Source organism: Rhyacophila brunnea, unplaced genomic scaffold, assembly GCF_057557595.1.
Source record: "Rhyacophila brunnea isolate RB1 unplaced genomic scaffold, BYU_Rbru_1.0 scaffold_5, whole genome shotgun sequence".
Taxonomy (NCBI): Eukaryota; Metazoa; Arthropoda; class Insecta; order Trichoptera; family Rhyacophilidae; genus Rhyacophila; species Rhyacophila brunnea.
The window spans coordinates 15,437,575-15,452,220 of record NW_028233170.1 but is presented as its reverse complement, the minus strand read 5'-3'; the positions used below and the strand labels follow the sequence as shown (position 1 = coordinate 15,452,220).

Below are 14,646 nucleotides of genomic sequence, written 5' to 3'. Positions count from 1 at the left end.
ATCCTGACCAGTGGGGCCCGGATATAGGGTCCATGATAGATTCCATTAAATTTTGTCAATGAACAAAGATGAATTTGGATTGACTACTATTGAAATTGATTTTGCTAATAAACAAGCACATTCGTCAAAAATGAATGTAATATAAGTAGTAAAACGTTGTTTATTTTTTTTCATTTTTGTATTCGTAAGTAGGTACATTGTTGACTATTTAAAAAGGTGTCTGTATTATTTAATGAAATAAGGGGGGGGGGGGGAGGCGCCTAGATTAGATTTTTTTTAAAGGGAGGCGTAGTAACATAAAGTTTGGAAACCACTGACTTAACATTTGACTTTTGTCTAAAAAAACAAGACGTTAATTACACCACGTTTAATTTTTTGAAAATGCAGAAAATTATTGGTCACTCAACGCGTACTATAGTTTTTGCCGAAATACTATAATTTTGAAGGTACTGTACTATAATTCCACTTTCAAAATATGGCAACACTGAGTACCATAGACCCCATAGACTACAGCTGAAACCGAATCATAGATAAGATACTAACCGAATGCACCGAATGCTTTATTGAGTACGGTGACATCTCTCAGTTATCGGAATTAATCACTAGAATTTTATTGTTTGACGATTAATGACGATTACTGTATTGTATTTAAATGAGATATCGGTGTTAAAATATCTATTGGATGATATCTTCTTTTACAAGACTCTCAAGAAAATACGTGGATTGAACTTTTATTCACAATGGATGGATATTCAAACTATTACCAATGGAACGGTTGGTACTCTGAAATCATTGCTTGAAATAGTTTGGAAGATAGATGCTTCGTTTCATTATAATGAATACCAATTATTCCATGGATATATTTAATGAGCTAGCATCCAATAAGTTTATGTCTCCATAAGACTTATAATCTGAACATGGTAGATGTTTCTGACACTGACATGACTTACGTACGGTACCTACAATATACATTTTTTGAATCTGTTTGAAATGTACACAGTACGTAATTAATTACACTAATGTGTATGTACAAACAACAGCCAAAGATTATAAATAGCGAAAACAGATTTAAATTAAAATTTTGAAAACAATCTATAGGTACATTCCATTTCAAACCTCTTGTTTGTAAGTATATGATGACAAATTGTTATTCATATTGACTAGCAGAGCCGGCTGCCTTGCTAGACCTTGCGGGTCGCTTGGCGTTTTAATTTTATAGAAATAATTCTAGGATTGTAATAAAATGTCTAATCATCTTGAATCCCATTGGACTTGGTATGCTAATTAGGTACTTTATTTACTATGTAGTTTGGATAGAGTCATGGTCTATTCATTAGAATGCTTGGTACAAGTCGGTTATGGGGAAGCCAACGGCAAACACATTTTGAAAATAGCCGATATACTGTATTATTTGTTAGTTTGTGTTAGTTTAGGTTAGGTTAAGTTATACTAGGTTAGGTTAGGTTTTCATTCTTGAATTCATCAATTTTGCTAAAATCGCCTATGACAATTAACGCGGTTCCCGCATGGCTTCCCCATAACAGACTTGTACCGAATGCATAATTTTACGCGATCCAATAATTGACAGAATAGTTTTATTTTTTGTACATTTAGATTATTGCAGTACAAATAATACGTTTTGTTTATTCAATGGAGGAAGATCTCATTACGTTAAAAAAATTACTAAAACTATTTCTCGTAAAGATAATTAAGTACCACTTTGAAGGGGTGGGTCCATATGCTTTGCTTACGAGCAAAAATTGTGTTTTATTTTTAAATTAGTAAAGACCTACTAATGAATAAATTCCAACATGTTTATTTCATTATTTAACAAATTATCTGGGTGAGGAAATAAAAATGTTATTATTTTTATTACATACGTAAATGGGAAAAATAAAATTCTCATCACACATATAAAATTGAATTGACTATAAACTATTAACAACATTATCCTGGAGTGTCCGGCTTCAAACAATCTGGCACTTAACTTGGATTATTACGATATTATATAATATATCCTATTGTATAATATATCCCATTTTTTGAATAAGAAAATGCCTAACTCTTGTCAAATTTGGGATCACAGAGATTATAAATATAATTTTTTATCGTAAATATTTCACTATAATAACATCAATTTTATTTAAAAAAAAAATATTTTAACACTTATAATATTTTTTTATTTTTTTGCAACCAGAATGCCAGAAACAATTACTTAAAATGATTAAATTTGTGTGTCAGATGGTATCCTACGCTAATAACAATATTTTTTATAATATTTCCATTTTTAGTTGATCCCGTGTTAACGTCTCATTCAAACCAAAATAATTACTATCAAGGATATCAAAGCAACTATACCCAGGACAATTATTTAAGTGACTATTCTCCGGGTAGCCAGGTAAATAATATTTCTTGTTTCTAGTCTATAATTCATTTTGTGAACTAATTCATCAATAACAAGGGTTTCCGGATTGATGGACGAATATCATTTTTACTAAACAATATTATATTGCAGTCATTCTCAACTGTTGTGTCACCGGCAGTTATTAGTTGTATTGCGAAAAAGTTTATTTTAATATACCTATTCTGATCTTCATTTAAAAAAAAACATCATCAATAGTGACGCAAAGTGCAAAAAATTAGCAAATGATTTCATTTTTAGTGTCTAATAAAACATGTTTCCATTATTACTATATTAAGATTCTTATGCAAGTGTGTGGCACCGGTAGCTGTCATGTTTGTGGTATGTCGAAAAAGAAAAAGGTTTAGAACCCTGTACACCATGGCCCCCACATCCTGAAACGTGCCCCTTGGCCAGGATCTTTGTTGGGCCCCCCTACCTATCGCTAGAGTTTAAAAGCAGTGTGACACTACAGAAACATTTTCCAAATGGTGTTCCAGGTGAAATTAAGGGTATGCAATGTATTGTTAGCGATTTTTTTGTATTTTTCAATAAAACCACTTGAGTTATGAAGTTTTCGATTATCGACACACAATAATCAAAATTTGCATCACACAATCACATAAATATATTAATATTCTCAAAGTAAAATAGCGCCCCAGTCGACTTTTTTACCATTAGAGCAAATTTGTGATTTGTGTTTATTTCACTTATAAGGTAGACACGCCACAGCCTGGGCCCCCAGGCTAGGAAACTGTCAATCCCCCCTTTCTGGGGGCCATGCTGTACAAACTGTATTGTCTAGTTTACAGATAATAATGATAATAGATTGTAGATAAATCAATTCTTTCTGTTTAATATTTTTTCTGTCACAGGTATATTGTAATAATGATCAGTATTATTATGGCTTGTTTTATATCTCTTTTTTAGACCAATAATATTCAGGATTTGAATTTAGCATCCATGTACAAGACAGGTAATAATAGAAAGCGCCTACTTCCGGACGATGGAGGTATGTATTCAATATAATATAATTTATAAATATATTGTAGCTATTACCAATTTAATTTATTATTCATAATTAGTAGATAATACATTTTATAATGAATGTTTGGAATGATCTTCATTCCAGTTAGGCAAAGAAAATCTTCCAGCATTGGTATAACCATTTAAATATCAATTGTCGGGCAAGAAATTAATAATGTGATTTATTGCCACTGTTCAAATTATTATTATTAGGAGCGTCTCATAAAATATTATATCTTTTTTATACATTAAATAGGTAAGTACCAACAGCAAAAAATATCACACACACTTTTATATGAAAATTTCCCTTATTTTTTTATAATCCCAGGATTGACATACATAATACCAATCCCAATTTAATTTGTATGATTATGACCTTATTGCTGCTATAAAAAAATGGCAATAGGTACCTGTCACGTCTAATATAATTTGTGAAAAAAAATATGTGAATATTCTTAAATTACATTAAAATAAATCATAATTAACTAACCAATTATTATTTTTTGCATGCGAAAAACAGTTTTCCTTGAAAAAAAATGAATTTAGGATAGATTTGGATAAAATGCCAGTATCTGTCCTATTTTAAAATAAGTTGATTAGATGGAATAAACAAGCACTAATAAGATATATCGTCTCTGGCAGTGATCCGGATAACCGGAATAAAGAATAATAATTACGTAGGTATTCGGTTTAATTATGTTAAGTCACAATCAAACTATTTGATAATCCTACTTAAATATACAGACAGATAAACATACCTATAATAATAATTTTGACCTAATTCATTTATCAAATTCCTCACACACATATTTATATTATATTAGTTAATTACAACACACTTTTTTGTGATGCTATTTAACTTTGATTCAATCAAGATTACAAAGAGTTTTTGTTTTAAAGTTTCCATGTACACAAATAAATTCATTAGTTTCTAACACAATTCACTACCTTCTGAGAAATATTGTTTGAGACTTTCTTGTGTGGTTTATCACTTTTGGCGGTATTAGAGTTAATATCATCCGTTTATTCTTCTCATTCCTTCCTCGATGTTTCGAGGTCGAAACAGATGTCACTCTTAAGAAACAAGTTGGTAATATGTACTATTAGTTGTACATATTAATGAATATAGCATAAAGAAATGTGTGTGTTGAAAAACGTTCAGGTTAAGTGACATTGAACATTAATAAAAATAAAAAATGCTAGTGGATGTACTCCAGGCCAGTTTCACCTGACTGAACATTAGATTTTGCTAAAAGAACCGAAAGCCATAAAGTTTTCAAATTAGCATATCATCCCTATTAAATTATTGGGGTTCCAGTGTATTTCAAAGATTTTCTAAAAAAATCCTTTGATCCTGCACAGTAGATTAGTATTAACGAGACATTGATGAAGGCGAGAGAAGAGAAAACATAAAATGACATCCCAAATATATCTTTTTATGTTAATAATAAAACAAAATAAATGCAAAGAATGTGAAGAATGTTTATGCACTGTTGATGCGTTGTGTAAAAAACTGCCTCTCATGTAAAAATCTTTTCTTCTAGAGCCTACAAGTAAAAAAGCCAGAATGGTGGTCAGTGAATTGGGGGTGGTATTGAATAGCGGCCCTCACAATAGTCCTGTGGCCGAACTCAACAAACTCTTTCAAAACATAACATACAATGTTATCTCACAAGTTGGTCCAGCACACTGCGCTATCTTCACTGTCTCCGTGAAGGTACATTTCGGCCCATTAGGATTAAAGAAACATATTTCATTTTATTCTTCTTTACATTCCACTGATATGAACACGTGTTTTCAGGAGATACATATTGAACTATATTTTATCTGTTGAAAGTCTCTTTGTCACTGAACGTAATTTGCTATTTTTTGTCCATTACTCAAAATTGCTAAAAATTGAGATTTGTTTCTTTTATCCTAAGGGGCCAATTTAGTATTCGTATTGGTAATAACTGTATGAAAGAAAAGGGGAGATGCTAACTATAATGTATATATCCGAAAAGAGATGAGTCGAGTTGACACCGCTGAACATAGACACACAAATGTTCCCACGCAAAGTTATCCAAAATTTAATTTTCTTGACTCTTTCACTTACACTTATTCTTTTTCGCAAACAGATAGGTATAAGATTTTACGTTGAATAAAACACAAATTATATTTCACATACATACCTGAGTTTCAATCAAAGAATTTAGACTATAAATAAAAGGAGCCTTATACATTGCTCAGTTGCCATTCTGATTTTCTTACTTATAGCAGTACTGTGAGGTAAAGTCTGCAAACGAACCTGCAATGCAGTCATTTGTAGCTAACCTGGTCAGTGAACAAAAGGTCCGTTTTATTGTTTTAATTTCATACATTTAGGCCTCATCTCTGTAGAAAAAGGTTTTTTTCGACATCCTCAGTTTTAATTAATAATGATAATTAATTGTAATTATTTCATTTTCATATGTGACTGCTAGCTGGTTTTCTTAATATTGCCATGTTAAAAGATTGTGTTGACATTCTAAACCATATGAAATTCCCATGTGCACCACAATATTATGCGAAATATACATACATAGGCTGATTTTGATTTTCCATTGTAAAACTAGTAGTAATATAAAATGTTTCCAGAATGCAGTATATTTTATTATATATTTAAATCCTCCTCTTGTGAGGTTAAATTATTAGACCATTGGGTCTATTCTATACTTATCGACCGCTAAAGTGATAAAGTAATAAATATTATCATACTTAGGGTAGGTTTGTATCAAAATATTAGCACTTATTGTAACAATTACACGAAGTTGGTTTTTATTGTTGCAATAAGTGCGATATTTCAACAGCAGCAAGATAGGTGCTGTTAAAATATAGCACTTATTGCAACAATAAAAACCAACTTCGTGTAATTGTTACAATAAGTGCTAATATTTTGATACAAACCTACCCTAAGTTTGATACTATTTATCACTTTAGTGTTCGATAAGTATAGAATAGACCCACATGTTACATTGTCAATTTATGTTTTAGGTAAATAACAAAGATTTTATCGGCTCTGGGCCGAGTAAAAAAGCAGCCCGGGCTGAGGCGGCCACAAAAGCTTTGGCGACGTTACAGCCGCCGGATTTACCCCCGAGAAGTTCATTAGACTTCACTACTGACATTAATCTGTCTCCAAATAATGGTTTGTTCATCATCTACTGATTGTTGGGGTCATCCATAAATGACATATTATAATTTTAGGTATTTTTGACCCTCACTCTGTCACATCTTGTCACAAAATCTTTTACTCCCATGTCTAAATTACGTCACATTTTTTAAACTCCTTTTGTTATAAATAATGATCAATTTCGGTATAATGTCACAGAATACTTTATTCTCAAAAGAAATTAATTTATAGTTTTTTGGTTTTGTGACATAACATTTTTTACAAATTTCCTTCGTCACAAATCACATTATGTCAGCCCTCTCCCCTCTGAGAGTGTGATGTCATATATGAACCACCCCTTACAAATAAATTGAATGGACAAGTAGTGCAAAAAAAATAATACTGGGTGGGATTTGAACACATTTTTATAAATTCAATGAAAATATGATATATTTTAAAGTGTTGTGTGTATCAGTGGCGAGGGGTGAAGGTGGAGGTGGGCTATTAAGATTCAACATAAATAGTGCACACTAAACTTTGTCAGTCAGTCATACTTGTCTGTTTTCATTGAACACTAAAAAAACCATTATAATATCTTCTGACAACCATTTAAACATGTCATAATTAGATTATTGTCTGAAAATGATTAGCAGTATACTCATTGCCACTCATCGAGTGATTTTGATTTGACTTGCAGTTACCAAACAGAAGGATAAGTGCTTCAAAGAGCCTTCGGGAAGCACCCCTCCTCCTACAAAAGTACAAACGTGTGCCATTGTTCCTAAGAGTCCCATCAACGTGATCTATGAGAACTTTGCCGACGCCGTCTTCCAATGCGTGTCATCAGATGGGGGCAATGACACCTGCAATTCACGCTTCAAAGTTATCTGCAAAGTGAAGGGTCAAGTGTTTGAAGGATACGGTTTGTTTTTTCAATTGATTCTATAGCTGTTTGCTATATGGTTTGCTTCGTATATTGTAATATGATAACAATGCTTATTATATCAATATCGGATAGGTATTTCAAAGTGTTAGACAAACATTTTTTTATAATTTCAACGATAATTATTTTCCATGTCATATCCACCTTAATATTTTATAATATAGTCGTATTGGAATCATTCGACTATTAATCAGGCAATATTATTTCAGGCATGTTAAACTCACAAGTATTCAAAATACTGTTTTTCTTTCCTAAATCTAGGTTTATAAGAGTAAAACATATTCAACTTTGGATAACACAGTAATAGCAACTGTGCATAGAAAACAAAAATTAATGTATTTTCTGTGTTTCTACAGGATCAAGTAAGAAAACTGCAAAGTTAGGAGCTTCAAAGGCGGCTCTTGCAGCTCTGGGGCTGGAGGGTAGCATCACAGACGTAACGGAAACCAAAGTTCAATCTCCGCTCGGCATAGTTGCCGTCAAAGCAATCCATTCCGCTCTTCCACAAACCGTAGCTGATAAGATATCCATGTAAATATTTAACTTTAAAACCTACTCTTATCAATCTCGTTAATCAATGGTAAAAATGTACAATACATACAAAATGTATGGTTTCTGAAATCTTAATTTTTGGTCTAGTATAATATACAAACTAATCACTAATTTTTATTGACACATTTTTAGAGACAAATATTTATCAGAATGCTTTCTTTTTAACCTTTCTAACGCGGCAACTGACTTTAGTCAGCCTATACGCGCGAGTCATCCGCGCGTCAGCTGACTAAAGTCATTTCGATTTTCGTTTGCCTAGTACTGCTTTCCGCCAGGCGCGAATAATTCGAATATTGATTTAATTTATTCAAAAATCATCCTTCTCTTGACATCTGTCAATGGATAGCCTAAACTTTTGTTCTATCTAATTTAAATAAATATTTTTCGGGAGCGTGTCTTGAATAAAAATATATCAGTCATCGGGCCAATTCAAATTTGCCGCGTATATAGTGTCTTATCGTTTCTTAGTGCATGTGCGCCGAAGACATTTGACTGACGTGTTTGTAACGATACGAGTTTGCGATATAATAAGTTATATTGTTTTTTAGTGATTGAAAAACTATTTGGTGCGTAAACTGTTAAATAGAATATTCGAAAGTTACATTGATCAAAGTGAATTTACAAAATATTTTTACAAAAGGAATGCTTTTGGAGATTGCATTCATTCGCCTATCTGCCAGTATATTATCCGCGAGTTTATAGTTTCGGAAAATAATTTGAACCAGGTGTCATTTAAATATACCTAGAAGTCCGCGATTTAATATGTCTCTTTGTTTATCATTGATTAACATTTTTAAATACTATTTTCTGGTTATAGTATTAGGTGAAACAGACAAAAATTATTTATTTACCCTAAAGACACGAACACTCAGACGCCCGTTCCCGCATAAATGCGGAAATTGTCGTATTACGCAAACACCAGGTCCCGCGCTACTGAATTTTTATACACTGCGCGGCAAATCATCGTCTGCTGGTGTGAGACAGACACTTGAGAATTATTTTTTTCGTAATACTATTCAAAAGGGTTTGATTCATGACTACTATTTTTTTTATGTAGAATTCTTCTTATATTTATAGTCGAAAATAACTCGAGTTACTTACTATCACGTCATTATAATAAAATAAGAGATTACCTATTCTAGTACCAGGTTATTGAAGTAATATAATAAAAAAAAAAAACAAATGAACTTGAAAATAAAATTGTGGTGACTATAAAGCATTTAGAAGTGCAAAAAGTGTTTGAAATTTAATATTTTACGAATTGTAATAGGTATTCGAAAAATAAACCATTTTGTTATATAAACTATGTGTCATTCGATTCCATTCAGTTCGGGGTCAATGGTAGGTACAAACCAGGCACTGGTGGTAAGTACATCACTCTCAAATAGCCAGTAGTTCTCAAGGATGATTTATTTATACTCGGCCTGCAGTGCTGCAATGTGTATGCGAGTTCAAACAAAAGTTACACAGTTTGAGATGTCCTGGATGCTATAAAAATGAGTTATTTATGACTGATATTTTTTCAACACACTCAACAAAAATGCTCATAAAAGTCATAAACCATATTATTATTCATTATGTGTATGACATATTTGTCGAAATGGTAGCCGGTAGACTATAAGAATACTGAACTGTTCTTACACTTGTTAATCTGTCATCGACGCATTAGTCCAGCACCATTTCGTAAGTGTCATGGCGCCGCTCGAGTAAGCTGGCATTTTTTCAATGAAGAAGTCTTGTTCGTGATTTCTTATCAGATTTAGGCGACGAATGTTTATTTTTAGAGTCACATAAAATATTAGGTTCTGTCATAATCATTTTTGAACTTGACTCCGATTTTTTACTACTCTATTTGTGTATGTTTGACTGACATTTATTACGATTTATTGATGCTTGAAATCACAACGCGCACTGTTGTACTAAGTCGGGATTCGTAACGCTTAGAAAGGGTTAAAGTGCAATAGTTTTTAAGTTATGTTTTTGTAATTTTACTATTATAAAAAAACGATCGATCGTGTAAAAAAAGTGTGATACGCAGTCAGTGTCCTGCCACTGTGCTGTATAATATTGTGCGTCTAGCAAGTCTAGAAATATTTTTTAAATGTAAAATACTCCTGGCAAATAGCAACAATTTATGTTTGTTTCACCAATCTAATTTTTAAGCGAATCGAAAAAGAAATGACTCCATGAAAACTTTAAAAAACAGACAATCTCAGATTAGACTACTTTTATTTCTTCAATATTTCGATGCGATAAACTTGATTTTTAATTTGACATGACCTGTGAACATTGGATAACCAAACAAAAATTTGATGATATTTTATTTTATAAATTGGGTGTCTGTTTTATGAAAGAGTGGCTAAAACACTAAAACTGACTTTTTTTATGTTTCCGTGATGCTTTCTCTCAATCAACCACCAAACTATATGAATGATCCTACAGTAATATAACGCTGCATTTGTTTTTTTTTTTTGTTTCCAGGATAGTAATTGATAAGTTTAATGAACTATTGAGAGCTGATCCGGTGCATATACGAAGAAAAGTATTAGCTGGCATTGTTATGACATCAGGAGACAACTATGAAAATATTGAGGTAATATATATTGTAATTACAAATTTATAATTTGCCTGAGGAATTTAAATTATATCATTTTAATGTAATTGTATGACATCAAATATGTTTGATGTCCAAGATGTCATAAAATATTTTATCAGTTTGCTACAGTACTAACCTAATCGTTCAGTATGTCAAAGTTCTTGAGATTAGTGTAGATTTATTTCATGGCATCGGTAGTGTGTCATCAAAAGATTAAACCTTGTATTTCTTGGCGCTTTATACATAGTACATATGGATTAGTCAACCAATTTTCGGATAAATAAGAAATAAATAAGAATTTACATATAACGATAAACAGAGGCGGCGGCATTGACTATAATATGTATACTAAACAGAAATCAAGTAAAAATAGTTTTGATATTCGTTTCTGACAAAGCAAAATTGTTTTGATTATCTGTTCAAACAAGAAAGACTAGCAGTATTGAACATGTCTTATTATACCATTATTGCCATGTATTATATTTATTTGTCAACTGATTATATTGTACAGTTTTCTTACTTTTACCACTGGATGTCAATTTAAAAAATAAAACACTTTTGATCACGGGAAGCGACGTTGCCATATTAGTCACTGTTCTGCTGTCCTTCCGCTTTCATGTATACGTAGCGTTCCTAATTAGTTAGTTTTACATAGCGTTGACATGCTGTGAATCAGGCTCATGTCGTTAACGTCTAATTTTTCTTTTAGGTTATTACAGTAAGTAGCGGTACAAAATGTGTCTCTGGAGAAAGATTATCGATTAATGGTCTAGCGGTGAATGATTGCCATGCTGAAGTTGTTTCCAGAAGATGTCTTCAAGATTATTTATATGATTGTCTACAAGAATACTCAAACACAGACGGTACAATATTTATATGAAATATTTATAACACTTCTGCAGATCTATTCCAACTACGTATCTCCATAGTACCCAGTAACAGCACTTCCTTAAAATGCTGAAATCCGAGGTAACACCAATGTGTTATACTGTGTTATGGATGTATTCTATGGCCAAAACAGTAAAAGGGGAATCTTTAAGTTGGTACCCATATTTCATCTTTTTGAACCCAACCCGTGCATGCTGCTGGCAAGGTTGTGTTTGCACAGTGCACTATCGCTAATGTCACACTAAAGGGCAGAGTTGTGTCAAGTTGGAATAGACCTGCAACAGCTCTATTCTAGCAATCGTGTTTACTGTTAGCACGAAATGTAACATCTGCATACAATTATTAAATAATGTGTATGCCATTTATTTATAAGACGTAAATTACCATGTTCATTCCTAAGGTGAGCATATTGGCCTCCTCAAGGTGGAGGTTATATTAACAGACTTTTTTACGAGAGATAGTTGTTAGTCATTCGCCTAACTCATCAGATCCTTACACCAGATTAGACACACTGAGAAAACAACATCCATTTTTTTACTAGCCGTAGGATAGAACCCGCGAGCCACGGCTTCTTTTTTTAAATCTTTTAAACACCACTACAACAAGCCATGTGCCAATGTCAGTAGTGTGGAAGTAGTGAAACAGTAGTACATAGTAGGTAGCAGTGAGAAAATCTCAAAAATACTCAGGCCTTAAGATAATCACATACATAAATGTATTGTGACCTCACCGTTATCGAATCCAGAGTTCCCAGATTAGAAACCTGATGCTCTACCATCTATGCCACTGGGGGGGAATTTTTTTTTTTTTTTTTTTTTGACCATGTCCGATCCTAATAGGATCATATGGGCCTCCACAGAGTAGAGGTTTGTATTAACAGATTTTGTTTTTTACGAGAAATGGATGTCAGCCACTTGCTCAACCAATTAGGTCCATACCCTGACAGACACAAATTGAAAAACAATATGTGTACTTGCCAGACCCAGGATTCGAACCTGGGACCCACGGCGTGATAGTCCAACGCTTAAGCCACGCGGCCACCGTGGGTGTCAGGGGGGGGAAATTATTATTTTATTATTTATTACTATGGCGATATGTATTGTGCACTCTCAGCGGATAAATTTCACGCTAACAGTAAACACTGCTATGTGCTAGAATGCACCAGTAAATCAATTTCAAATATTAATTTATGGTTACATATTGAACCTGTTATTATTTTAATGAATGCAGGTGAACCCGTGAAGGAAGATAATCCTTTAGAGCCAGTTCCAGGCGGAGGTTACAAAGTGCGTGATTCGTGCAAGTTTCATCTTTACATCAGCACTGCCCCTTGCGGAGATTCCAGGATTTTTTCACCGCATGAAGAGGCTTGCTTACCTCCAGATCGCCATCCCAACAGGTTGTTACTTGGAATTATTATTCTAATATGCTTTTAACAGCTGTTTTTTTATAAGTCTCATATCATAACCATAGATACACATACGTTCCGATTTAATAATTACACAAGTTTTTCATACTATGTCCACAAATTTGTTTTGTTATTTATTTATAATGGCATTTCACCGAGGGCTACCGGTAAATAAATTAAATGTCAAAACCAGTGATAAATTTTGCATTATTTCTTCCAGACAAGCTCGTGGGCAACTTCGGACAAAAATAGAATCCGGTGAGGGGACAATACCAGTTAAAAGCAGCGGAGGATTTCAAACATGGGATGGGGTGCTACAGGTAAATATAACCATTGATTTATCCGACTTATGTGTATTACATTAAGACACCTGAGCTGGCCTAGCGATAACGTGACGGCTAATAATGTCATGGGTCCCGTGTCTGGTAAATTTACATCTTGTTTTTTTTTGGTTTTGGACCCAGAGTATACATCCAATGGTTAAGCAAGTGACTAACATTCATTTCTTGTAAAAACATAAATAAGCAATGTATACACATTGTACTTTACACTCATTATACTAGCCCCGGTCGATTGTTTTAAATAATTTAATATATTGTACATACACTGTGATCTCTTGGAATTATGGTGAAATACTTAACCGAAATACAAATATTTATTACTAGTATATACTTTAAATGTATTTGCAAAAAAGATATATATTTTTTTCCCCTATAAATTCGCGGCCCACCAAGTACCGCTACGATATTACCTCCCAGCATTTAGCGATAGCGCCCATAGCATAGGACGTGCGGGGTGCGCGCTCATTTTTGCAATTTGGGCGGTGAATCATGAGAAATACAATAGAGTGTACTCAGCGTATGACGACCATAACGCCACGCGCGCCTTATATTTCAACGCACACAGAATCGAGCGCGGCGTCCTTTGACGTCATAGCACGACAATAAAACGAAAATACCATGCAAAAGGGGCGCGAGGGTCACTAATTTACTCGTGCGGCAGGAGCGTCGTCAAACAGGCGCGCCCTTTTTCTGCATACACATATTTTAATTTATTCTACACCGTGCGCTTACATTGCTTATTGTTATTACAAATAATAACTTACTATGCTAGCACAATGACGTTATTGTGAAAATGAATTTAGAGCGGACAAATAAATTACTAAATTTTATAGCTTTGCAAAGAAACACGAAACGAAATGTGATCGGCGCCGCTTTTTACATAGGTGAGAGGTAATGCGCGGCAAGAGGCATGTGATTATGGTTATGTATATACGCTTCTCACACCGACTACGCCCGCTCCTCTGCTTTGGTGGCCTTTATGCCTTACATACATAATAAGATAAATGATTTACAAATGTATTGAAGTTACTGAAGAGACGATATTCACTAATAGTTTGTCTTTTTGAAACAAGTGTTTCTATTCCTTATAATCCAGCGAAATTTAAAAAGTATCGTGTACAAATACTGAAGGTGGATTCTACGTGAACAATCTTTCTATTCATATTATTGTTTTATGTGTGCAGGGCGAGAGACTACTGACAATGTCTTGTTCGGACAAAGTATGCCGGTGGAATGTGCTGGGACTACAAGGTGCTCTTCTTTCTATGTTCATCAAACCAATCTACCTGGAGAGTATTGTGCTCGGCTCTTTGCTTCATCCGTATCATCTGTATAGGTAGGATAATATATTTTTTACCCTT

General features: G+C 33.4%; 1 protein-coding gene across 1 annotated transcript in view; it reads left to right on the top strand.

Moving 5' to 3' along the window:
* Positions 1–546: 546 nt before the first annotated feature.
* The window catches only part of Adar (Adenosine deaminase acting on RNA), a 46,701-nt gene continuing 32,601 nt past the window's right edge, over positions 547–14,646 (top strand). The window contains exons 1-12 of the mRNA XM_085955658.1: positions 547–774; positions 2,292–2,398; positions 3,332–3,413; positions 4,972–5,144; positions 6,440–6,593; positions 7,255–7,479; positions 7,857–8,031; positions 10,534–10,645; positions 11,358–11,511; positions 12,767–12,935; positions 13,165–13,264; positions 14,470–14,621. Coding sequence (XP_085811784.1) covers positions 741–774; positions 2,292–2,398; positions 3,332–3,413; positions 4,972–5,144; positions 6,440–6,593; positions 7,255–7,479; positions 7,857–8,031; positions 10,534–10,645; positions 11,358–11,511; positions 12,767–12,935; positions 13,165–13,264; positions 14,470–14,621 — 1,637 coding nt within the window. The 5' untranslated portion in view covers positions 547–740. The remainder of the gene's footprint in view (positions 775–2,291; positions 2,399–3,331; positions 3,414–4,971; positions 5,145–6,439; positions 6,594–7,254; positions 7,480–7,856; positions 8,032–10,533; positions 10,646–11,357; positions 11,512–12,766; positions 12,936–13,164; positions 13,265–14,469; positions 14,622–14,646) is intronic.